Here is a 26,869-nt window from a genome sequence, read left to right as displayed (position 1 = left end):
GTGGGTAGCCAACAGGTGCTCGCTAACAGCACTTGCCCCAACGGTCTGTCGCAGGCGCCACGGGGGATCCTCGTTGCATGGGGAGCGGCAGCGCGGTGGACAGCGCTGCCGCGCTACCAACACGGCGACACGGGTTGGATTCTCGCTAACAATTATCTGAACCGATCCTGCGCACGTGCCCCCCCCCCCCCCCAGTCCCTGCACGGCGTGCCGGTGAGCGGCGAGCCGCGGCTGCCCCTCTTCTTCACGCCGATCGACACGGTGGACCTGTCCGTGGAGATGGTCGGCCTGCGCTTCCCCAACCCGTTTGGCCTGGCGAGCGCCCCGCAGTGCACCACCTCCGCCATGATCCGCCGCGCCTTCAACGCCGGCTGGGGCTTCGCCGTCACCAAAACCTTCGCCCTCGATAAGGCGAGCACGCGGTGCCAGTGTGCGGTGTGTGGTACGAGTCTGTGGTGCGAGTGTGTTGCGTGCGGTGCCAGTGTGCGGTGCGTGTGGTGCGGGTGTGTTGTGTGTGGGACTGTAGGTGTGGCTGTGTGTGCGTGCGTTTGTCAATGTGTAGTGAGTCCAACTGAGGCAACACATTTATTGTAACATCAACACGTAACACAAAAGGGGTGACTGCCCCTTCACCGAGGGTGGTGGCCACCCAGCTAACTACGAAGGGTCTGACCCGACCACCTGTAGAGCTTCAGCTTGTAGAATCCAGCGACCCCGGTCCCTCTCAGGGAGCCGCCTTATATCCCCCCACGGGTCGGGGCCGCTCCGCCCTCGGCCCCGCCCGCCTTCTGGAGCCTTCCAGCTCCCTCTCGATCCCTCTCGAGAGCTCTCCCCGGACACGTGATCACCCACTAGCCCCCCCCCCCACCTGGGGCCCTCTCTGTGGACACTCCGGATCACGTGCCCGCGGGGTAAACCAGAGTGCCACGGCCCGGGGCAACTCTGCCCCTGGGGCTGACACTCTCCCGTTCCACACGCGCCGTGCGTGGTGCCGGCGCTATCCCAGCGCACGCCAAGCCCGGCTAGGGCTGGTCCCGCACCCGCCTCCGGGGGGCACGACGTCACCGCGTGGTGTGCGAGCGGTGGCGTAGTGGCTAACGCACTGCTCTTCGAACCCGGCGACCCACGCTCCATTCCCGCTTACGGCCACCCACACCGGTGACGATTATCTGAACAGGTCCTGGAGGCCTCCCCTAGTTCGACTCGGCCCTAAACGAGTACCTGGTGCGGTGTGTAGTAAACATCAAAGGCGGCCGGGCGTGGTGCTGGCCTCCCACCCCCTCTCGTGTGTCCTGCTGGCCCTCACAGGCGCTGCTACTCACTATGGGGCCGTCCATAAATGACGTCACGCGATTTTGGACGATTTTTGACTCCCGTCACACGGCGTCATATAAAGTCAGACCCCCCTCAAATATGACGTCACAAAGCTCTGCCCCCCCCCCCCAAACAAAAAAAACCCATGCTTCAAATCGCTTTAAACTATTGTCATTGTAGTGTGTATTTAATGTGGCGCTGCACTCTGATGTTGTAGGAGAAAGCATTTATTAAAAAGTCTATTTAATCGAGTAGAACGTGTTGTCTATGTTTATTTAAAGTTGCGCATTTTGACGTGACGTCACATTTCTCAACCCCCCCCTCCTCGTCACAAATGTCTGACCCCCCCCCACCTCCCACTAGTTGCGTGACGTCATTTATGGACTGCCCCTAACACGACTTGCCCCCCCCCCCGACAGCCTTTCGTCAACGGTTTACCCCGGGGGATCTTCGCGTGTGCGCCTGTCGTCAAGGTCGGGGTTGAGCGGAGGCGCCGCGTGTGTGTGTGTGCGTGTGTGCGTGCGTGTGTGCGTGCGGTGTGCGTGTGTGTGCGTGCGTGTGTGTGCGGTGTGTGTGTGTGCGGTGTGTGTGCGGTGTGTGTGTGTGTGTGCGTGCGGTGTGTGCGTGTGTGTGCGTGCGGTGTGTGTGTGCGTGCGTGCGTGTGTGTGCGTGCGTGTGTGTGCGGTGTGTGTGTGTGCGGTGTGTGTGTGTGTGTGTGTGCGGTGTGTGTGCGGTGTGTGTGTGCGTGCGGTGTGTGCGTGTGTGTGCGTGCGGTGTGTGTGTGCGTGCGTGCGGTGTGTGCGGTGTGTGTGTGTGCGTGCGGTGTGTGTGCGTGCGGTGTGTGTGCGTGCGGTGCGTGTGTGCGTGCGGTGTGTGTGTGTGTGCGTGTGTGTGCGTGCGGTGTGTGTGCGTGCGGTGTGTGCGTGCGTGCGGTGTGTGTGTGTGTGTGTGCGTGCGTGCGGTGTGTGCGTACGGTGTGCCCAGGACCTGGTGACGAACGTGTCCCCGCGCATCGTGCGTGGCACGACGTCGGGGCCCCTCCTGGGGCCCGGCCAGGGCTCGTTCCTCAACATCGAGCTGATCAGCGAGAAGACGAGCGCCTACTGGTGCCACAGCGTCGCCGAGCTCAAGAGGGACTTCCCGGACAAGGTGGGGGACGTCGCGGGGGGGGGAATGTGGGGGGGGGAACGTGGGGGGGGGTGGGACGTGGTGGGGGGGGAACGTGGGGGGGGGAACGTGGGGGGGGGCATTGGGGGGGGGACATGCGGGGGGAGGGGGGGCAGGGGGAGTGGGCACATGGGGGTACCCAGAGACACAGTGGGGAACAGCAACGTAATTGGAACACAGAGAGACATTACAGGTCACAGAGAGACATTACAGGTCACAGAGACACATTACAGGTCACAGAGACACATTACAGGTCACAGAGACACATTACAGGTCACAGAGACACATTACAGGTCACAGCGACACATTACAGGTCACAGCGACACATTACAGGTCACAGAGACACATTACAGGTCACAGCGACACATTACAGGTCACAGCGACACATTACAGGTCACAGAGACACATTACAGGTCACAGAGACACATTACAGGTCACAGCGACACATTACAGGTCACAGCGACACATTACAGGTCACAGAGACACATTACAGGTCACAGAGACACATTACAGGTCACAGAGACACATTACAGGTCACAGAGACACATTACAGGTCACAGCGACACATTACAGGTCACAGCGACACATTACAGGTCACAGAGACACATTACAGGTCACAGAGACACATTACAGGTCACAGCGACACATTACAGGTCACAGAGACACATTACAGGTCACAGAGACACATTACAGGTCACAGAGACACATTACAGGTCACAGAGACACATTACAGGTCACAGAGACACATTACAGGTCACAGAGACACATTACAGGTCACAGAGACACATTACAGGTCACAGAGACACATTACAGGTCACAGAGACACATTACAGGTCACAGAGACACATTACAGGTCACAGAGACACATTACAGGTCACAGAGAGACACATTACAGGTCACAGAGATACATTACAGGTCACAGCGACACATTACAGGTCACAGAGACACATTACAGGTCACAGCGACACATTACAGGTCACAGCGACACATTACAGGTCACAGAGACACATTACAGGTCACAGAGACACATTACAGGTCACAGAGACACATTACAGGTCACAGAGACACATTACAGGTCACAGAGACACATTACAGGTCACAGAGAGACATTACAGGTCACAGAGACACATTACAGGTCACAGAGACACATTACAGGTCACAGAGACACATTACAGGTCACAGAGACACATTACAGGTCACAGAGACACATTACAGGTCACAGAGACACATTACAGGTCACAGAGAGACACATTACAGGTCACAGAGATACATTACAGGTCACAGCGACACATTACAGGTCACAGAGACACATTACAGGTCACAGAGACACATTACAGGTCACAGCGACACATTACAGGTCACAGCGACACATTACAGGTCACAGCGACACATTACAGGTCACAGCGACACATTACAGGTCACAGCGACACATTACAGGTCACAGCGACACATTACAGGTCACAGAGACACATTACAGGTCACAGAGACACATTACAGGTCACAGAGACACATTACAGGTCACAGAGACACATTACAGGTCACAGAGACACATTACAGGTCACAGAGACACATTACAGGTCACAGAGACACATTACAGGTCAGAGACACATTACAGGTCACAGAGACACATTACAGGTCACAGAGACACATTACAGGTCACAGAGACACATTACAGGTCACAGAGAGACACATTACAGGTCACAGAGATACATTACAGGTCACAGCGACACATTACAGGTCACAGAGACACATTACAGGTCACAGAGACACATTACAGGTCACAGCGACACATTACAGGTCACAGAGACACATTACAGGTCACAGAGACACATTACAGGTCACAGAGACACATTACAGGTCACAGAGACACATTACAGGTCACAGCGACACATTACAGGTCACAGAGACACATTACAGGTCACAGAGACACATTACAGGTCACAGAGAGACATTACAGGTCACAGAGAGACATTACAGGTCACAGAGACACATTACAGGTCACAGAGACACATTACAGGTCACAGAGACACATTACAGGTCACAGAGACACATTACAGGTCACAGAGACACATTACAGGTCACAGCGACACATTACAGGTCACAGAGACACATTACAGGTCACAGAGACACATTACAGGTCACAGAGACACATTACAGGTCACAGAGACACATTACAGGTCACAGAGACACATTACAGGTCACAGAGACACATTACAGGTCACAGAGACACATTACAGGTCACAGAGACACATTACAGGTCACAGAGACACATTACAGGTCACAGAGACACATTACAGGTCACAGAGACACATTACAGGTCACAGAGACACATTACAGGTCACAGAGACACATTACAGGTCACAGAGACACATTACAGGTCACAGAGATACATTACAGGTCACAGCGACACATTACAGGTCACAGAGACACATTACAGGTCACAGAGACACATTACAGGTCACAGCGACACATTACAGGTCACAGAGACACATTACAGGTCACAGAGACACATTACAGGTCACAGAGACACATTACAGGTCACAGCGACACATTACAGGTCACAGAGACACATTACAGGTCACAGAGACACATTACAGGTCACAGAGAGACATTACAGGTCACAGAGAGACATTACAGGTCACAGAGAGACATTACAGGTCACAGAGACACATTACAGGTCTCAGAGACACATTACAGGTCACAGAGACACATTACAGGTCACAGAGACACATTACAGGTCACAGAGACACATTACAGGTCACAGAGACACATTACAGGTCACAGAGAGACACATTACAGGTCACAGAGATACATTACAGGTCACAGCGACACATTACAGGTCACAGAGACACATTACAGGTCACAGAGACACATTACAGGTCACAGCGACACATTACAGGTCACAGCGACACATTACAGGTCACAGCGACACATTACAGGTCACAGCGACACATTACAGGTCACAGAGACACATTACAGGTCACAGAGACACATTACAGGTCACAGAGACACATTACAGGTCACAGAGACACATTACAGGTCACAGAGACACATTACAGGTCACAGAGACACATTACAGGTCACAGAGACACATTACAGGTCACAGAGACACATTACAGGTCACAGAGACACATTACAGGTCACAGAGACACATTACAGGTCACAGAGACACATTACAGGTCACAGAGAGACACATTACAGGTCACAGAGATACATTACAGGTCACAGCGACACATTACAGGTCACAGAGACACATTACAGGTCACAGAGACACATTACAGGTCACAGAGACACATTACAGGTCACAGCGACACATTACAGGTCACAGAGACACATTACAGGTCACAGAGACACATTACAGGTCACAGCGACACATTACAGGTCACAGAGACACATTACAGGTCACAGAGACACATTACAGGTCACAGAGAGACATTACAGGTCACAGAGAGACATTACAGGTCACAGAGAGACATTACAGGTCACAGAGACACATTACAGGTCACAGAGACACATTACAGGTCACAGAGACACATTACAGGTCACAGAGACACATTACAGGTCACAGAGACACATTACAGGTCACAGCGACACATTACAGGTCACAGCAACACATTACAGGTCACAGAGACACATTACAGGTCACAGCGACACATTACAGGTCACAGCGACACATTACAGGTCAGAGAGACACATTACAGGTCAGAGACACATTACAGGTCACAGAGACACATTACAGGTCACAGAGACACATTACAGGTCACAGAGACACATTACAGGTCACAGAGACACATTACAGGTCACAGAGACACATTACAGGTCACAGAGACACATTACAGGTCACAGAGACACATTACAGGTCACAGAGACACACATTACAGGTCACAGAGATACATTACAGGTCACAGCGACACATTACAGGTCACAGCGACACATTACAGGTCACAGAGACACATTACAGGTCACAGAGACACATTACAGGTCACAGCGACACATTACAGGTCACAGAGACACATTACAGGTCACAGAGACACATTACAGGTCACAGAGACACATTACAGGTCACAGCGACACATTACAGGTCACAGAGACACATTACAGGTCACAGAGACACATTACAGGTCACAGAGACACATTACAGGTCACAGAGACACATTACAGGTCACAGAGACACATTACAGGTCACAGAGACACATTACAGGTCACAGAGACACATTACAGGTCACAGAGACACATTACAGGTCACAGAGACACATTACAGGTCACAGAGACACATTACAGGTCACAGAGACACATTACAGGTCACAGAGAGACACATTACAGGTCACAGAGAGACACATTACAGGTCACAGAGAGACACATTACAGGTCACAGAGACACATTACAGGTCACAGAGACACATTACAGGTCACAGAGACACATTACAGGTCACAGAGACACATTACAGGTCACAGAGACACATTACAGGTCACAGAGACACATTACAGGTCACAGCGACACATTACAGGTCACAGCGACACATTACAGGTCACAGCGACACATTACAGGTCACAGAGAGACATTACAGGTCACAGAGACACATTACAGGTCACAGAGACACATTACAGGTCACAGACACATTACAGGTCACAGAGACACATTACAGGTCACAGAGACACATTACAGGTCACAGAGACACATTACAGGTCACAGAGACACATTACAGGTCACAGCGACACACTGTACGTGTGTATGTTGAACTTGAACCGTGTGTAGCCAACCGCGCTAATCGGAGGTGCAGGAGGAAGGGCAATACAAACAAAAAACAATCCTAAAAAAAATAATTTTCAATCTCGATGATGATTTAAGAGCGCATAGCTCCGAGTGGCTTCCTATGGGAAGGAAGAGCGTTCCAGACGGCCGCAGAAGCGCACAACTGAAAGCGCCGCGCGATGATGCAGTCACCACCGTCTTTGTTCGATGGCCGAGCCAAAAATCCGCCGCTGCGAGGATGATGAGCGGAGTTGGTGTGACGATGGTTTTATGGTCCTCGACGAGGGGACATGTCTGGGACACGGAGACACGCGGAGACACGCGGAGACACGCGGAGACACGCGGAGACACGCGGAGACACGCGGAGACACGCGGAGACACGCGGAGACTGCCGAGGACACAGTGACACATGCCCCTCGTGCGCCGTGCCGGCCTTCATAGGATCTGCTCGCGAAACAGCACTTGTCCCAACAGTCTGTTAAGGCTATCCGGGGGATCTTTGTGTGTGTGTACAGATTCTCATCGCCAGCATCATGTGCGGCTACATCAAGGAGGACTGGACCCAACTCGCCAAGATGGCCGAGGTGATCGTGGTGATATTGCAGTGGTGGTAGTGGTGGTGATGGCTATGATGTTGGCCACGATAAAGACGATGACGACGTTGATGGTAACAGTGGCGGTGGTGCGGCTGCTGGATGTGATGATGGCGTTCATGGTGGTTGTGATATTGGTGATGGTAGTCGTTGGTGTTCATGATGGTGGTGACGATGGTTTGTGATGGCGTAGATGGTCGTGGCTGTGATGGTAGAGATGATGGCGGTGATGGTTGTGGTTGTAGTGATGGTGGCGGTCGTGATGATGGTAGTGATGACGGTGATGGTGTCGATGATGATGGTGATGTTGGCGATGTCTCCGCGGTTGCGCAGGAGTCGGGAGCCGACGCGCTGGAGCTGAATCTCTCCTGCCCACACGGCATGGGGGAGCGCGGCATGGGGCTCGCGTGCGGGCAGGTGAGGGAGCACGCGGAGACACGGCGAGACACGGCGAGACACGGAGAGACACGGCGAGACACGGCGAGACACGTTGAGACACGGAGAGACACGGCGAGACACGGAGAGACACGGCGAGACACGGAGAGACACGGCGAGACACGGATAGACACGGCGAGACACGGAGAGACACGGCGAGACACGGCGAGGCACGGAGAGACACGGCGAGACACGGAGAGACACGGCGAGACACGGAGAGGCACGGCGAGACACGGAGAGACACGGAGAGACACGGAGAGGCACGGCGAGACACGGAGAGGCACGGCGAGACACGGAGAGGCACGGCGAGACACGGCGAGACACGGCGAGACACGGAGAGGCACGGAGAGACACGGCGAGACACGGCGAGACACGGAGAGACACGGCGAGACACGGAGAGGCACGGCGAGGCACGGATAGACACGGAGATACACAGCAAGACATGAGACACGATGACACACGACGAGACATGGAGAGACACAGTGAGACATGATTAGAAACGATAGACGCAAAAAAAACCAGTACACAACATGACAGGTGAAAGAACAGAGATGCAACAATACACTGTGCGTGTACATGTGTGTGTGTGTAACATGTGTGTGTGTGTAACATGTGTGTGTGCGCAACATGTGTGTGTGTGCAACATGTGTGTGTAACATGTGTGTGTGCAACATGCGTGTGTGCAACGTGTGTGTGTGTGCAACATGCGTGTGTGCAACGTGTGTGTGCAACATGCGTGTGTGCAACATGCGTGTGTGCAACATGTGTGTGCAACATGCGTGTGTGTGTGCAACATGCGTGTGTGCAACGTGTGTGTGTATGCAACATGCGTGTGTGCAACGTGTGTGTGCAACATGCGTGTGTGTGCAACATGCGTGTGTTCACGGGGAGCGGTAGTGTCGTGGTTAGCGCTACGCTGCACTACGAACCCGGCGAACCGAGTTCGATTCCGCTCACGGCCAACATCGGCGACGATTGTCTGAACCGGTCCTGGGCCTCCCCCAGGTCGACTCAACCTCAAATGAGTACCTGGTGCGGTGTGTAGTAAACATCGCCACTGGGGAGACAAAGGCGGTCGGGCGTGGTGCTGGCCACCCACCTCCTCGTGTGCCGCGCCAGCCTGAATAGCTGCTCGCTTAACAGCACTTGCCCCAACAGTCCGTTAAGGCTATACGGGGGCGGGGGGTCTTTGTCTGTCTGGGTCCACATGTGCAGGACCCCGAGCTGGTGCGGAACATCTGCCGCTGGGTTCGCGCCACGGTCCGGGTTCCCTTCTTCGCGAAGATGACCCCGAACATCACCAACATCGTGGTGATCGCGAGCGCCGCCAAGGAGGGTGAGCCCCCCGCGGCCTTCCCGCCCCATTCGAGCAGTGGGGTAGAGCTGGGGGGGGGGTGAGGGCGGGGTACGCGGACCCTTGGTGGGTAATGCGGCAATGTCCGATGGTGGGATACGGCGAGGTGATTTATAAAACGCGCGAAATCATATCGTGCGCGAGTCGTTGGTGAGCAATCGCGTTGCGCGCACCTGCCAGTGTAGAACAACTGCGGTAGAACGTGAATCCATATGGTGACCCGGAGCGATATGAAACACCTTTCTGAAGACGGTGGTCGTGAAACGTTGTGGGTTTCCGAGCGTGAACGAATGACGGGGCGCGTGCGGAGGGTCCGTGCGTTTTTTTTTGTTTTAATTCGCTTGCAGTTACGAGCTGCTTAGGATCTATCCCTCTCTATTCGAGACCGACACAGGAGGAGGATTTCTCCACAATTCTTTGCCGTCGCCCGACGATGCCGGCTGCAGCTACTGGCGAAACGTCACACGGGTGCTCGAATTGTAAATGTGTCAGTGGGTTCACTCTCCAACACACAGCTGGTGTGTGCTGGACCAGTTACGAACAGTCACGTTTTGTTTACGTGGGCAAACCCTTACCAGTAGGCTGTGTCTCCCGGCAGTGTTGGGGTTTAACGACATTCATATTAACGCGATCTAAACCCAAACAAAACTTATGGATATTGGTCGCGAAAGCCCCACTGAGCGTTAAAGTAACCAGCGAACAAATGACGTCACGCACGCGGAGGGTCTGTGTTTTTTAAAATTAGCTTGCAGTTAACTCCTAGCTGAGATTACCACCAAAAATGGACAATAGGTTCAAATGTTGACGTTCATTATTCATACGTTTATTTCTCAGAACCATGTTCAGAAATTGGAATAAATTTATTCATAACTGGAGGAAATCCGATGAGCTATGAAGCTCTTTTTTTCACAGTTGTCCAGTCGGGGCACGAGGTAAGAACGTTACAAACAGTACAAAAACACCATCGGAGTGCAAAGTAAAAAAAAAACACAGGTAAACACATCTCCCAAACACACACAAATAAAACTAAACCATCCCCCATCCTACCAGACAAAACCCCACCGAGGTATGAACTTATTGTTCATTAAGCGACCTGGCCACCAATGATAGCTCAACATTGCGGCCCATCATCTGGACGTTTATAGCAGCAACAATAATCTCAACAGTCGAAACCGCATGTGGGGTCAGACAAGGGGTGAGGGTGCTGGCTTATTCGGTCGAAACAAAATTCAACAGCAGCCAAAAAAGAAAGTTGTAAGGTCGACAATAACCACCACTGCGTTAGAGGCCACGCCGGGGTTGTGGATCTTTTGTCCTTCGTGCGCGCGCGAGCAGGGGGGGCGGACGGCGTGACGGCCACCAACACGGTGTCGGGGCTCATGGGCCTGCGAGCCAACGGACGTCCGTGGCCCGCGGTGGGGGTCGAGCAGAGGACCACGTACGGCGGCATGTCCGGTGAGACCGCCTCGTCCACAATCTCCGCAGCAACCACGGCAACAGCAACAACCATCACGATAACCACCACACGGCCCGCCACTTCACGTCACAATGAAACCACACCGTCGCTGCTCACCGTGCTGCTCACCGTGCCACACCACAGTCACGGCACAAGCGCTATACACCAGTGGCGTGTTCGGCGAGACCGCCGCCAACCTCAACCAACCGCCGCACTGCACACCGCTCGCCATGCCACACCGCAATCACGGCACAAGCGCTAGATCGTCACAACCACACCAATGCACACCACACCTTGTCCGGTGAGACCGCACCACATCCACGCCACAACGCTGCACATCCCACCGCGCCACGGGATACGAAAGCACCACCTGTCACTTACGGCTTTATTGAACGCGTTTATGCAGGAGTCCTGTATCCAGAAGTCTGACCCCTGTGCACACTGCCTGCGTGCGCCCGCAGGCAATGCCATCCGCCCCGTGGCGCTGCGGGCCGTGTCGGCCATCGCCCAAGCGCTGCCGGGGTTCCCCATCATGGCCACGGGCGGTATCGACTCGGCAGAGGCCGGCCTCCAGTTCCTGCACTGTGGGGCCTCTGTGCTGCAGGTGGGGGCGCTGTGCTGCTGCGTGTGTGTGCATAGTGCACACGCAGCAGCACGTGCGTGGGGTGTGCATAGTGCACACACAGCAGCATGTGCGTGGGGTGTGCATGTTGTGAGCGTGTCCGTGCGCACGTGTTGTGTGTCCGCGCGTCTGATGAGCGTGCGCCTGCTTTGGGCATGCACGGATGTGGTGTGTTGCAGTGTACGTGTGGGCATTCACGTGCCGTGCGCACGTGCCGTGCGCACGTGCCGTGCGCACGTGCCGTGCGCACGTGCCGTGCACGCTGTACGTGCCGTGTGTACGTGCCGAGCGCTGTACGTGCCGCGCCGTGCGTGCGCGCGCCCCGTAGGTGAGCAGCGCGATACAGAACCAGGATTTCACGCTGATCGACGACTACTGCTCGGGTCTGCGAGCGCTCCTCTACCTGGGCTCCATGGACGAACTCCGCTCCTGGGAGGGGCAGAGTCCCCCCACGGCGCCGCACCAGCGCGGCAAGGTCCTGCCCCGCCTACCGCAGCTCCTCGGCAAGGTGGGCTCGCCGGCTCGGGGGCCGTCGTTGAGGGTCCAGAGGGGGCAGTAGGGGCCAAGGGCTGTGGGTTACCGGGCGACACTACAACCACGATGACAAACACCGCAGCAGCAACCGCAATTGGCTCTCGTTCAGGTCGGGGCGCTGCGGTGGCTAAGAGATGTTAACTCCCTCGCCTGGTATGCAGGAAGTCGCGGGTTCGATCCTGACCCGGACGCCTGCTGTATACTTGGAGTTTGCGTGTCTCTCTCTCTTTCTCTCTCCATGGTCGCGTGGATTTTTCTCCGGTTTTTCCCTCCACATTTAGAATCGCACGCTTTTAGAGTATTTGGCTGCGATGAATTTCCATGATGATAAGCCATTTCGTTGAGCTATAATTTGTGATAGCCAGGTCGCTTCTGAAAAAGAGATGTTATAGCTCAGCGGGTCTCATCTGATAAAATATAAATTATTTATAGTTAGTTAATAGGTGGTAGCAGATCACAACGTTGCCTGATCGTGGGAGAAGGCCTTCATCCAGCAGTGGACTGACCGTGTTTGACGATGTTGGTGATGCTGTTGGTATTGCTGTAACCTGCTCATTTAAGCGGTCCTTGCAACCTCTCCCTGCTCTGAGAAGAAAGAGAGATGCGAGGTCTTCCCTCCCGCGACCGCTGCCCGGCTCGCAGCGACGCGTCTCTCACCCCGTGTCTCTCCCCCCGTGTCTCGTCCCCTGTGTCTCTCCCCCCGTGTCTTGTCCCCCGTGTCTTGTCCCCCGTGTCTCTCCCCCGTGTCTCTCCCCCCGTGTCTCTCCCCCCGTGTCTCTCCGCCCGTGTCTCGTCCCCCCGTGTCTCGTCCCCCCGTGTCTCGTCCCCCCGTGTCTCTCCCCCCGTGTCTCTCCCCCCGTGTCTCTCCCCCCGTGTCTCTCCCCCCGTGTCTCGTCCCCCCGTGTCTCTCCCCCCGTGTCTCGTCCCCCACGTCTCGTCCCCCACGTCTCGTCCCCCGTGTCTCTCCCCCCGTGTCTCTCCCCCCGTGTCTTGTCCCCCGCGTCTTGTCCCCCAGAGCCTCCCGCACTTCGGGCCCTTCCTGGAGGAGCGGCGCCGTTTACTCGCCGAGGCGAAGCTGCGGGGCGGAGAGATGGCGGCCCCCACCACGGAGCCCCTCCACGCGCCCAGCAAAGCCACCCCGCATGTCAAGGTGGCGAGGGACACGGGGACAGAGACACAGGGGTACTGGGGCACAGCATCATGGGGCCACAGAAAGACAAAGGCACAGGGCTACTCGGGCACAGCAACATGGGGCCACACAGAAAGACACGGAATACCACCAGGGCCACAGAGCTAGGGACATGGGGCCCAACGAGACACAGGAATCCAAGAGACCCAATGACCTTTGGCCATCACCCCAGGATGTGATTGGCCGGGCTCTGGCGCACATTGGCTCGTACGCCGAGCTGGACAACTCGCAGCAGGTCGTGGCCGTGGTGGACCCAGAGCTCTGCATCAACTGCGGGAAGTGCTACCTGACGTGCAACGACTCGGGATACCAGGTGCGTGGCAGTGCGCGTGTGTCCACGCGGTTTATATGAAGACACTCGACGAGGCCTCGACGTGCACAAGCACCATGGCGATATCACCGCCAGTTAGTGGCGAATGGTGGTTGCTGTTGTATGTAAAATGTTGGCACAGTAGGGGGGAGGGCACAGGTAGTGGGAGCGTCTGCCAGTCAACTCCATGGCTCTACCTGGGTCTGTGCCGTGACAACCTGCCAAAGGGGGCGTTCGACACTTCTGCGTGGCGTTAAAAGTGCACATAGCCTGGAACGAGTGCCGTGGTGAAGTCACCGCCACTCGGTAACGAATGGCGCTTGTTGTTGGCATAAGTAATCGCCTGTAAGCACACCCACGTGTGCGCATGGGTAGCGGTGGTGCAGCGGTTAGCGTGCCGCTCTACGAACTCCGGCTTAGACCCCCGGTCACCAACACCGGTGACGATTAGCTGAACTGGTCCTGGGCCTCCCCTAGGTCTGGTCGGCCTCAAATGAGTACCTCGTCGTGGAGTGTGTAACCATTATCGCTGGGAGACAAAGGCGGCCGGGCGTCGTGAGGGGCCACCGCACACCCCCTTGTGCACCGTTCTGGCCGTCTTGGGTGCTGCTACTCGCGAACAGTACCTGCCCCAACAGTCTGATGACGGCGACACGGGGGATCTCTGTGTGTGTGTGTTTGTGCAGGCGATAGAGTTTGGCGAGCACGACCATGTTCCGCTCGTGACCGATCGCTGCACAGGCTGCACGCTGTGCCTCAGCGTGTGCCCCATCCACGACTGTATCACCATGGTGACCCGCCCCACGCCCTACATCCCCCAGCGTGGCGTGCCCGTCGCGGTGTAACAACACCAAGACATGCATCACAACCACGTACGTGGTCACCGCAACTACCAATTGCATACCTCATCACCACGACTACCACCGATGTCACCGCTGCAAATGCCTGCGACCATCGCCTCTGCACTCGAAGTTTTAGCCATGCTTTTAAATTGCTCGATGAAATGCGCAACAGGGTATATTCTGTGATTAAACCTTAAATAAATTTATCTACACTTTTATAAATCTCTACATCGCGATGCGGCCGAATGATTTAGCGCGAGCCACGTGATGCGGCGACAGGTGGCTTTCTTGTCGCGGCCTTGGTGAATAAATTGGCCACGGCGTGGCGGCAGTGCCCTTGGGTGTCACCCCACGGTACTCATGGCAACACGCAGAGAAGCACGGTACCCACGGCAACACGCAGAGAAGCACGGTACCCACGGCAACCCGCAGAGAAGCTCGGCACCCACGGCAACATGCAGAGAAGCTCGGTACCCACGGCAACACGCAGAGATTCTCGGTACCCACGGCAACCCACAAAGAAGCTCGGTACCCACGGCAACCCGCAGAGAAGCTCGGTACCCACGGTGACCCGCAGAGAATCTCGGTACCCACGGCAACACGTAGTGAGGGACGGTACCCATGGCAACCCGCAGAGAAGCACGGTACTCACAGCAACACGCAGATAATCTCGGTACCCACGGCAACCCGCAGAGAATCTCGGTACCCACGGCAACACGTAGTGAGGGACGGTACCCATGGCAACCCGCAGAGAAGCACGGTACTCACAGCAACACGCAGAGAATCTCGGTACCCACGGCAACCCGCAGAGAATCTCGGTACCCACGGCAACACGTAGTGAGGGACGGTACCCATGGCAACCCGCAGAGAAGCACGGTACTCACAGCAACACGCAGAGAAGCACGGTACCCATGGCAACACATAGTGAGGGACGGTATCCATGGCAACATCGCTCCCTCCCCCCACAGGGGCTGATCAACTACTGCGGATTGTCTGTTTATGAAAAAAGCAGCAGCAGCCCTTCCAATAAAAGAAGGATAGTACCCAATACCAAACGCATTAAGAGCCATGGGTAGCCACAAGCAGATGATTAAGGGCTGGATTGAGTGGGTGGGAGGGGTGAGTGGGATGGATGATTGTGAAGAAGTGAGTAGGTGAATAAGTTGGTGAATGGGTAAAGTTGGTGGACGAAGAGTTCACGATTCGCGGATGAGTGACTTTTACAGTGGACAAGTGAGTGGGTGGGCGAGGTGTGAGGTGTGTCCCCAATAGAGCGATGATGGGAATCCAGCCCGCTGGTGAGGGAAACGTGGAATAGCGGGAGTAGAGATGCTCGGCACCGTCACATGGAGCCAATATGGAAGCGTGGAATTTCCACCCCTGACTCAGGGGGCTGCGAATGGGAGATGGCAGCAAACACCTCGAATCCTCGATGCTCATCCGATTGGCAAAACGACTCTTTCCCTTATTTAGGAAAATGCCAGCGCAACCGTTTTCTCTTGAGCGGAATACATGGGGGTGGGGGAAGTCCAATGTGTTTACGAATCATTTCCTCACAATAAAAAATACATAAACTAAACACTGTTTTGTAAGAGGAACGGTTTACATATACATTTTTTTGTTTCCCAGAGAAGGGTTATTTGGACACCGCACCGGGCGGGGGGTAGCTTGTGTAAAAAGCCCAAGTGCCGGGTTCCGGCGATACTCGGCTCTATATTTGGGGAGGATTCACTGCTCGTGATACGCTCACCCACAGCGAGATCATGGAGAGGGAGGCGGGAGGGGGGTCAGAGGGAAGTTAACAAATTCTCTTTCACTAGAGTCCAGTGGGGCCAAGTTAGATTCCCACTGCTCCCACCAACCCAGAAACGGCTTTTGGGCTCCTGGGATGCAGAAAATGATGTTACAATTTGTCGAGTTTGTTGTCCTCCCCCCGCACCTCCGATTAGCACGGTTGGCTACGTACGGCGCGAAAGAAGTTCAACATACGGGTACACAGAACCATGCATGGATACAAAGGGGGGCAGAGACGGTTAGCAATGGAATTGGGGTGATGAATTTGGTTGGTGTTGTGGTTAGGGAGAGGGATGAGATGAAAATAGGCGTTAGGGTTTGACGAGAAGCAGCGAGTCGCACAACATGACCACCCACTCATTTATACACATTTACAGAGGACTGAGTCAGCCTTGGATAATCATAACAATACTCATGATGATTTATAGCCCTTAACCCACGACCGCATCAAGGCCTCCACATGCAGCGTAACCACACTTTGGTTCTTTCGGTAAACTCGTGTAGGTATAAAATAAAATCACGACGTTTCGATCGCAACACAAGCGATCAGCAGTTCTCCTGCTGTATCTGTTCCACCTGATGACTGCTCAGCAGGAGAACTGCTCACCGTCATCAGGTGTAACAGAACTGCTCAGCAGTTCTCCTGCTGTATCTGTTCCACCTGATGACTGCTCAGCAGGAGAACTGCTCACCGTCATCAGGTGGAACAGAACTGCTCAGCAGTTCTCCTGCTGTATCTGTTCCACCTGATGACTGCTCAGCAGGAGAACTGCTCACCGTCATCAGGTGTAACAGAACTGCTCAGCAGTTCTCCTGCTGTATCTGTTCCACCTGATGACTGCTCAGCAGGAGAACTGCTCACCGTCATCAGGTGGAACAGAACTGCTCAGCAGTTCTCCTGCTGTATCTGTTCCACCTGATGACTGCTCAGCAGGAGAACTGCTCACCGTCATCAAGTGTAACAGAACTGCTCAGCAGTTCTCCTGCTGTATCTGTTCCACCTGATGACTGCTCAGCAGGAGAACTGCTCACCGTCATCAGGTGGAACAGAACTGCTCAGCAGTTCTCCTGCTGTATCTGTTCCACATGATGACTGCTCAGCAGGAGAACTGCTCACCGTCATCAGGTGGAACAGAACTGCTCAGCAGTTCTCCTGCTGTATCTGTTCCACCTGATGACTGCTCAGCAGGAGAACTGCTCACCGTCATCAGGTGGAACAGAACTGCTCAGCAGTTCTCCTGCTGTATCTGTTCCACCTGATGACTGCTCAGCAGGAGAATTGCTCAGCAGTTCTGTTCCACCTGATGACGGTCGCTTGTGTTGCGATCGAAACGTCGTGATTTTATTGTATTTTCTACCTACTACGTGACTTTACCGAAAGAACCAAAGAGTATGGATCCCTGCAGCCACGAAAACTTCAAATCTAGATTGTAACCACACTGGTTAGTGTGGATGGGTGAAGGGAGAGTGCCCAGGACCGGTTGTAATATCACCCGCGGCTGATATTAGCCTTTCCCGGAGCGTCGCGGTGGCTAGGAGATGGTATCTCCCTCGCCTGGTATACAGGAGGTCGTGGGCTCCATCCCGACCATGACACCTGTATATTTGGAGTTTTTGCATGTTCTCCCCGTGGTCGCGTGATTTGTTTTCTCCGGGTCCTCGGGTGTTTCTCTCCACATTTAGAATCAATGTCATGCGTTTACACTATTTGGCTACTGCTATACATTTCTACGTGATAAGCCACCACTTCGTTGTGCTATCATTTTTGATTGACAGGTCGCTGCTGAAAAGGAGCTGTACGGCCCAGTGGGCCGTACCTGGTAAAATAATAGTTTATTCCTATAGTTTTAGTAAACTCAGGCGGCAAGGTTCAGAGCGCAGTGCACTAACCCATTGCTGGCCTGTAAACACCATGTGATTCTTAATTGACAAGAGCATGCCATTGGTGTGCCCACGTCAGAGTACAATTCCCACATTTGCCGCCCGAGACTCTGTTAAAGTGTGGAGCGCCACACAGCAACAATCTGTAGCATTATTAGGTCATAGGCCTCAATTAAAAAAATACAAAATCACCCGGGATGTGCCCGATATCATATCTTGAACGGCAAGCATGTTTGACGCCTGGCATAGTCCTTGGATGGGGGCGCACCGCGCAGGGCCGCTGGGCTCTGTGGTGGGAAGCAAAATTAACTGCTGTACCATACTTCTATGTTCCCACGCATATGCTCCCCGACTTCACCAAACCTACACAGACCACTATCAGGCGAGAGCCATCTGAGACACCAGAAGGCAAAGTCAAACCCTGCCCAATATCTACGCAACTGTCCTATCCACCGCGACTCCTCTCTCTTAGCATTCAAATCCCTCCTCAAACCCCCCCCCCTACCTTCCATCTTGGGCCTTTCCCACTGCACCGATGTTTTCCCTTTGTTAGTTTTCCCCCATACCAACATTTATTTTTGGCGTCATGTCACGTGACGAATAATCAACGTCGGGGGGATTGTGGAGGCCTTCATCCAGCAGTGGATTGACCATGGCTGGTGGTGGATTGAGGCCTTCATCAAGCAGTGGATTGACCATGGCTGGTGGTGGATTGTGAAGGCCTTCATCCAGCAGTGGATTGACCATGGCTGGTGATGGATTGAGGAGGCCTTCATCCAGCAGTGGATTGACCATGGCTGGTGGTGGATTGTGGAGGCCTTCATCCAGCAGTGGATTGACCATGGCTGGTGATGGATTGAGGCCTACATCCAGCAGTGGATTTACCATGGCTGGTGATGGATTGAGGCCTTCATCTAGCAGTGGATTGACCATGGCTGGTGATGGATTGAGGCCTTCATCCAGCAGTGGATTGACCATGGCTGGTGGTGGATTGTGAAGGCCTTCATCCAGCGGTGGATTGACCCTGGCTGGTGATGCCTGAGGGAGGACAAGACGATTGTTTATCGCTATCTCGCCCACTAAAGACTCATCCTGTACCTCGTGAGATTAATACGTTTATTTTGTTTTCACATTTCTTTCAAGTGATTCGTTTACCCTTCCCTGTACTCTGCACTCCTATCGTGTTTTTTTCGTGTTATTTGTTGTTGTAACATTCTTACCCCGGAAATCTGTGAAGAAAAGAGCTATATAGCTCATCGCATTCAGTCTAAAACTCTAAATATTGAGACTGAACGTTGCAACAAACGCGAGAAAGAGCGTTAAACACACAAACGGTAACACAATTTAAGCCTCCCGAACGAACCCCACACGACTAAAATCACAACAGACCACCCCTAGAGTACCTTCTTTAAACAACAACAAAAAAACACAACAGCCGGCGCTTTAACAAACGCGATTCGCATTCATTGGCGATGTCAAAACTGCAAACAAAACTTTTGACAGCGCCTCCACAAACACCCCAGCCCTGTCGCTCGCCACTCCGCAAGTCGAGCGCCGTACAAGTCAACGGAGGCCTAAGCGGCGGCTGAGCGCTCGCGACCCCCCGGGGGGGGGGGTGGAGGAGTACCGCGTCCCGGACTCTCCTCCTCTCGCTCGACACGCCGCGTCTCCCCGTCACCTGCCGGGCCCGCGTCCCGTCCGTCGGTGAACGGGAGGCCGAACGGATTCCGTCTCGTCCATTGTGACCGTGCACCGGAGCAGCGGGGCTACACGAGCAGCCACGGCGACGTTGACGTCATCTCGCTTCAACGGTGACGTGACGTCATCGCGCTTCAACGGTGACGTGCATCATCGCGCTTCAACGGCGACGTGACGTCATCGCGCAAGACCTCATTCCGCGTGCGCGCTGCGTAATGACGTCGCGACGTTAACCGATTGTGACGCCTTAACAAAAAAACATATTTTCACATTATCTTTGGTTCTATTCGGTAAAGTCACGTAGGTAAAAAATAAAACAACAAAAATCACGACGTTTCGGCCACAACACAAGCGGCCTTCATCAGGTGAAGGGACCAGACTGTCTCGAAGACTGCGCTGGAGTGAAACAGAGCCAAGCTCAGACCACGGCCTTTAAGCTGTGTGAGAGGGATTAAGGTGCCTTGACAAAGGAATTAGCATAAAAAAATAGCATTTAATTGGCGGACTTAGCATGATGAAAGGTGTAGAGAGGGTGAACATGCGGGCGCACATGCACACGCATGTGCTGCGAAAGTTTGGGGTACCACTACTTCCTTGTAGAAGGAACCATTCCAGGTAAAGTAGGTGTTGGTGAGGCAGTGTGTGACCAGCGTAGGTACCTCAGGGTTTAGTTCATGTTGTACCAAATTTTCAATTACAAGCAAAATGAGGGTACTGCCATGGGTTCCCCCTTGTCACCAGTGATAGCCAATGTTTTCATGGAGAAATTTGAATTGGACGCCATCCAGACTTCCACCCTCAGACCTTCCCTGTGGAAGAGATATGTGGATGACACTTTCGTCATTTGGCCACATGGCCTCCCAGCTCTGAACCTTTTCCTACACCACATCAATTCCAGACATCCCGCCATCAAATTCACCATGGAAGTGGAGAAAGATGGCAAGCTACCATTCTTAGATGTTCTGTTTGAGAGGAGACCTGATGGCTCATTGGGGCATTCTGTCTACAGGAAACCCACCCACACAGATTCCTACTTGAAACCTGATTCCCACCACCACCCAGCCCAAAATAATTATCTCATCAAAACTTTATACCATAGGGCTCATTGCATTTCGGACCAACACCACCGACCAGTGAATTAAAACATGTACATCTGGCCCTCAAAAGGAATGGATACTCTGACCGTACCATCCGCCAAATTGTTTCTCCCTCCATACAGAAACAACCACTTGATACTCCGGTCAAAACCATCACACTACCATATATAGCAGGCGTTACTAAAAAGATTTCCAAAATTCTAAACAAACACAAGATCCAGGTCCGGTTCAATACAGTACACAAAATTCGTGATCTGATCCCATCCGTGAATGATGTCATTCCTGACTTACAGTATCCCGGGGTTTACAAATTGAGTTGTACCTGCGGTGATTGCTATATCGGGGAGACGAAACGACATGTCTCTGACCGAATTCGCGAGAACAAATGAGATTTGAAACACGGCAGAACGAATTCTTCTGCCATAGCTGATCACTGTTACAACACTGTGGGTGATCACGATATAATTTTCTCCGATACCAAGGTTCTTTGCAAACCCACGGGTTTTTATCAGAGATTTGTTCACGAGGCAATTCAGATCTACAAACACAGACACAATTTCAACCGAGAAGATGGTTTCAAATTAAGCAACCATTGGAAAGATGTTCTAAATCGAACCAAACATTAAACTAATTTTCAATGGTACAGTATATTTTTTCAAGTAGTGGTACCCCAAACTTTCGCAGCACATGCGGGTGCATGTGCACCTGCATGTTCACCCTCTCTACACCTTTCATCATGCTAAGTCCACCAATTAAATGCTAATTTTTATGCTAATTCCTTTGTCAAGGCACCTTAATCTCTCTCACACAGCTTAAAGGCCGTGGTCTGAGCTTGGCTCTGTTTCACTCCAGCGCAGTCTTCGAGACAGTCTGGTCCCTTCACCTGATGAAGGCCGCTTGTGTTGTGGCCGAAACGTCGTGATTTTTGTTGTTTTATTTTTTACCTACGTGACTTTACCGAATAGAACCAAAGAGTATGGATCCTTGCAGTCACGAAAGCTTCAAATCTGGAATATTTTTACATTGATTAATAGGCGACGTTTCTGGCAATGAGCCTTCTGCATGAAAGCGCGTTGACGAGTGTGTTGACTTGTTGACTTGTTGTTGTTGTTGCTGCGATATTCCAAAGACCCTTTCGCCGTCCATTATCCGCCGCTGGATATAACATTCGTGGACAAGATCGATGTAAATAATGTTCGTGCGATGTGAATAAGAGCTTCATAGCTAATCGGATTTCTCCAGTACAAATGAATATTCTGATTCCGTACACAGTATATATATAGTTTAAAGATTTCTCACGCGACGCGCTTTTGTGTTTTTTAAGCTCAATTGCTGTTCGCTTCCTTTGTTGTCATTCGTTGTTTACACTTTGCGCTGTTTATTTTGTATAATGCCACCGTGTGTTGGACCGTATCAGAATTACAATTAATATGGCAAATTTTGATTAGTGTTGTTGTTTTTTTTAGAGATAAAGCGTGCCGTTTCGCTAATAACCTATATGTCACTTAATTTTTTTTTTCTATTGAAAAACTAAAATGTGATTTTTACGTTACGATTATGATTCGCTATCTTTTTTTCATTTCGCTTATCTGTTAATACCTATTGTTGTACATATAGTATATCTTTGTGTTCATTCGTCCCATGCATATCCGCACAGATTCTTATTCGGCTTCTTGTCAAGTTGTTATTTGGTTGTAATTTGGATTCGCTCGGATATTTCGTGATATTTTTAGTTTTTTTTTAATAATTGTTGTTGTTAAGTTCGTTAGACATGCTGTTGCAATGTTGTGGAGCTGACAACTGGAGCATTTAGCTGCACCGGCTATAACATCAGCTTCATTGTGTATGCGACCAATACACTTTGATTGATTGATTGTTATTGTTTATGATTGCTTTATTTTTACTGTGACTTTTGCCGTTTGTGGGAGAGACGGTGGGGGGTGTTGTGTTTTTGGTTGTTGATGGGATTCCGACTTAAAAGCTTCTTGGCTCAAAGCTTCATTTAAAGGAAACTGAAATAGATTTAGTTTGTTTTGGTTTTTCCAACCAGACGAGACTCTCCTTGTCTCTGGGATGCCTCCCCATCGCCCCTCCACTCCTTCCCGTCCCTCCCCTATAACCCTTTCGTGATCCCTAAGTAAAACTATAATAAATAAATAAACATATGAACTACTTTACCAGGTAAGGCCCCAGTGAGCCTTACAAATTAGATTTCGCTCCGCTGCCCTCTGCTGCCCACCACGTGGTCTGTCAGCTGTTAACGCGTGGGGGGGTGGGGGGACGTTATCCACCACGTGGCCTGTCAGCTGTTCGCGCGTGGGGGGACACGTTATCGACCACGTGGTCTGTCAGCTGTTCGGGCGTGGGGGGACACGTTATCGACCACGTGGCCCGTCAGCTGTTCGCGCGTGCGGGAGACGCTTATGTACCACGTGACCTGTCAGCTGTTCGCACGTGGGGGGGGGGGGGGCGTTATCCAAAGCACGATCCAGACTCAACATCTGCTGCGCATTGGGAGATCCAATGGCATTTGGCGCACTCCGAAAGGTCTGCTCAGAGGGAAAACGACAGGGGGCACTGTTTCCTCACCCCACTCATCACGGTCCATCACCTCACCTCACCACCACCATCCATGATTTATCCACTGCTACCACTCCTCACCAGAGTGCAAGCCCTCACTCCTCGCCACCATCATCATCATCCATGATCTATCCACTGCTACTCTTTCTTTGCCAGGGTCCAACCTCTTACCGGGGTCATGTCCCTCACCTCTCAACACCAGGGTTCAATTCCTCACCCTCTCTTCATCATAATGGTCATCATCAACAACCACGATCTATCTACTGCTACCCTACCCACTCTGATGGGGATACATTCTCCACAGGGGTTCATTCCAAACGTCCTCCAAGCCACCCCCTCCCTCGAAATTGCGAAATGAGTATGTGGTGGTGATGGTGCTCCATAAGGAAACCAATAACGCCGAACGCATTAGACACACGGAGAACACACGTACAGAGAACATACACGGGGGACACAGAGCACACACACACAGAGTACACACAGAACACGCAGATAACACACAGGACACACACAGAATACATACACAACACGCAGAGAGAACACACGAACACACAGAGCACACACACAGAGAACACACACACACAGAGCACACACAGAGAACACAGACAGAAATTTACACCTAAAACAGCACACACACAGAGAACACACAGCACACACACAGAGAACACACGCGTACACGCAAGACACACACACAGAGAAGACACACCGCACACACACACACACCGCACACACACACACCGCATACACACCGCACACACACACCGCACACACACCGCACCGCACACACACACACCGCACACACACCGCACACACACACACCGCACCACACACACACCGCACACACACCGCACACACACCGCACACACAAACACACACCGCACACACACCGCACACACACACACCACACACACCGCACACACACACCGCACACACACACTGCACACACACCGCACACACACACACAACGCACACACACACACACCGCACACACACACCACACACACTGCACACACACACACCGCGCACACACACACACCGCAAACACACACAGCGCACACATACACCGCACACACACCGCACACACACACCGCACACACACACACCGCACACACACACACCGCACACACACACACACCGCACACACCGCACCGCACACACACCGCACACACACACACACCGCACACACACCGCACACACACCGCACACACACACACTGCACACACACACACCGCACACACACACTGCACACACACACACCACACACACACACCGCACACACACCGCACACACACACACCACACACACACACCGCACACACACACTGCACACACACCGCACACACACCGCACACACACACACCGCACACACCACACACACTGCACACACACACACCGCGCACACACACACACCGCACACACACCGCAAACACACACACCGCACACACCACACACACTGCACACACACACCGCACACACACACCGCACACACACCGCACACACACACACCGCACACACCGCACACACACCGCACACACCCACACTGCACACACACACTGCACACACACCGCACACACACACACCGCACACACACACCGCACACACACACCGCACACACACCGCACACACACACACCGCACACACACCGCACACACACACCACACGCCAACACACACCGTACACACACCGCACACACACACCGCACACACACCGCACACACACACACGCCGCACACACACCGCACACACACACACCGCACACACACACACCGCACACACCGCACACACACACCGCACACACACACCGCACACACCGCACACACACCGCACACACACACCACACACACCGCACACACACACCGCACACACACACTGCACACACACCGCACACACACGCACACACACCGCACACACACACCGCACACACACACACACCACACACACCGCACACGCACCGCACACACACCGCACACACACACCGCACACACACACACCGCACACACACACACACACACACCGCACACACACCGCACACACACACCGCACACACACACACCGCACACACACCGCACACACACACACCGCACACACACACACACACACACCGCACACATACACACCGCACACACCGCACACACACCGCACACACACACACCGCACACACCGCACACACACCGCAAACACACACACCGCACACACACACACACCACATACACTGCACACACACACCGCACACACACCGCACACACACACCGCACACACACACACCGCATACACACACACCGCACACACACACACACACCGCACATACACACCGCACACACACCGCACACACACACACCGCACACACCGCACACACACCGCACACACACACACTGCACACACACACTGCACACACACACCACACACACACACCGCACACACACACCGCACACACACCGCACACACACACTCCGCACACACCGCACACACACACACCGCATACACAGACACCGCACACACACACACACCGCACACACACACACACCACACACACACACCGCACACACACCGCACACACACACCGCACACACACACACCGCACACACACCGCACACACACACCGCACACACACACACCGCACACACACACACACACACCGCACACAAACCGCACACACACACACACCGCACACACACACACACACACCGCACACACACACCGCACACACCGCACACACACCGCACACACACCGCACACACACACACCGCACACACCGCACACACACCGCACACACACACACCGCACACACACCGCACACACACACCACACGCACACACACACCGTACACACACCGCACACACACACCGCACACACACCGCACACACACACACGCCGCACACACACCGCACACACACACACCGCACACACCGCACACACCGCACACACACACACACCGCACACACACCGCACACACAGAATACAGACACAACACGCAGAGAGAACACACGAACACACAGAGCACTCACACACAGAGAACACAGACACAGAAATTTACACCTAAAACAGCACACACGGAGAGAACACACGCGTACACGCAAGACCAACACACACAACATAACACACAGTACACACACAGAGAACACAGCATACACACAGCATACACACAGAGAACACACGCGTACACGCAAGGCACACACACACACCAGAACACAGTACACACACAGAGAACACACAGCATACACGCAAGGCACACACACAGAGAACACACACCGCA

The 26,869-nt window shown here is 53.3% G+C and overlaps 2 protein-coding genes across 3 annotated transcripts in view; both read left to right on the top strand.

Annotated features, from left to right (window-relative positions):
• The window catches only part of DPYD (dihydropyrimidine dehydrogenase), a 45,411-nt gene extending 30,617 nt beyond the window's left edge, over window positions 1–14,794 (top strand). For both annotated transcript variants that reach the window (XM_076065066.1, XM_076065065.1), the window contains 11 exons: window positions 196–411; window positions 2,299–2,463; window positions 7,749–7,817; window positions 8,160–8,243; window positions 9,477–9,597; window positions 10,951–11,070; window positions 11,533–11,675; window positions 12,022–12,201; window positions 13,243–13,377; window positions 13,589–13,729; window positions 14,413–14,794. In XM_076065066.1, the coding sequence (XP_075921181.1) occupies window positions 196–411; window positions 2,299–2,463; window positions 7,749–7,817; window positions 8,160–8,243; window positions 9,477–9,597; window positions 10,951–11,070; window positions 11,533–11,675; window positions 12,022–12,201; window positions 13,243–13,377; window positions 13,589–13,729; window positions 14,413–14,571 (1,533 nt within the window). In that variant the 3' untranslated portion in view covers window positions 14,572–14,794. The remainder of the gene's footprint in view (window positions 1–195; window positions 412–2,298; window positions 2,464–7,748; window positions 7,818–8,159; window positions 8,244–9,476; window positions 9,598–10,950; window positions 11,071–11,532; window positions 11,676–12,021; window positions 12,202–13,242; window positions 13,378–13,588; window positions 13,730–14,412) is intronic.
• Window positions 2,611–7,740, top strand: LOC142925121 (uncharacterized). The gene is made up of 3 exons (XM_076067991.1): window positions 2,611–2,616; window positions 4,079–5,400; window positions 5,441–7,740. Exons 1-3 carry the CDS (start codon window positions 2,611–2,613, stop codon window positions 7,293–7,295), a joined length of 3,183 nt encoding a protein of 1,060 aa, XP_075924106.1. The 3' UTR covers window positions 7,296–7,740.
• Window positions 14,795–26,869: the final 12,075 nt, after the last annotated feature.

This window comes from Petromyzon marinus, chromosome 1 (genome assembly GCF_048934315.1).
Source record: "Petromyzon marinus isolate PM22_M1 ecotype Great Lakes invasive population chromosome 1, UKy_Petmar_22M1.pri1.0, whole genome shotgun sequence".
Lineage (NCBI taxonomy): Eukaryota > Metazoa > Chordata > Hyperoartia > Petromyzontiformes > Petromyzontidae > Petromyzon > Petromyzon marinus.
This window is presented reverse-complemented; position numbering and strand designations above follow the sequence as displayed.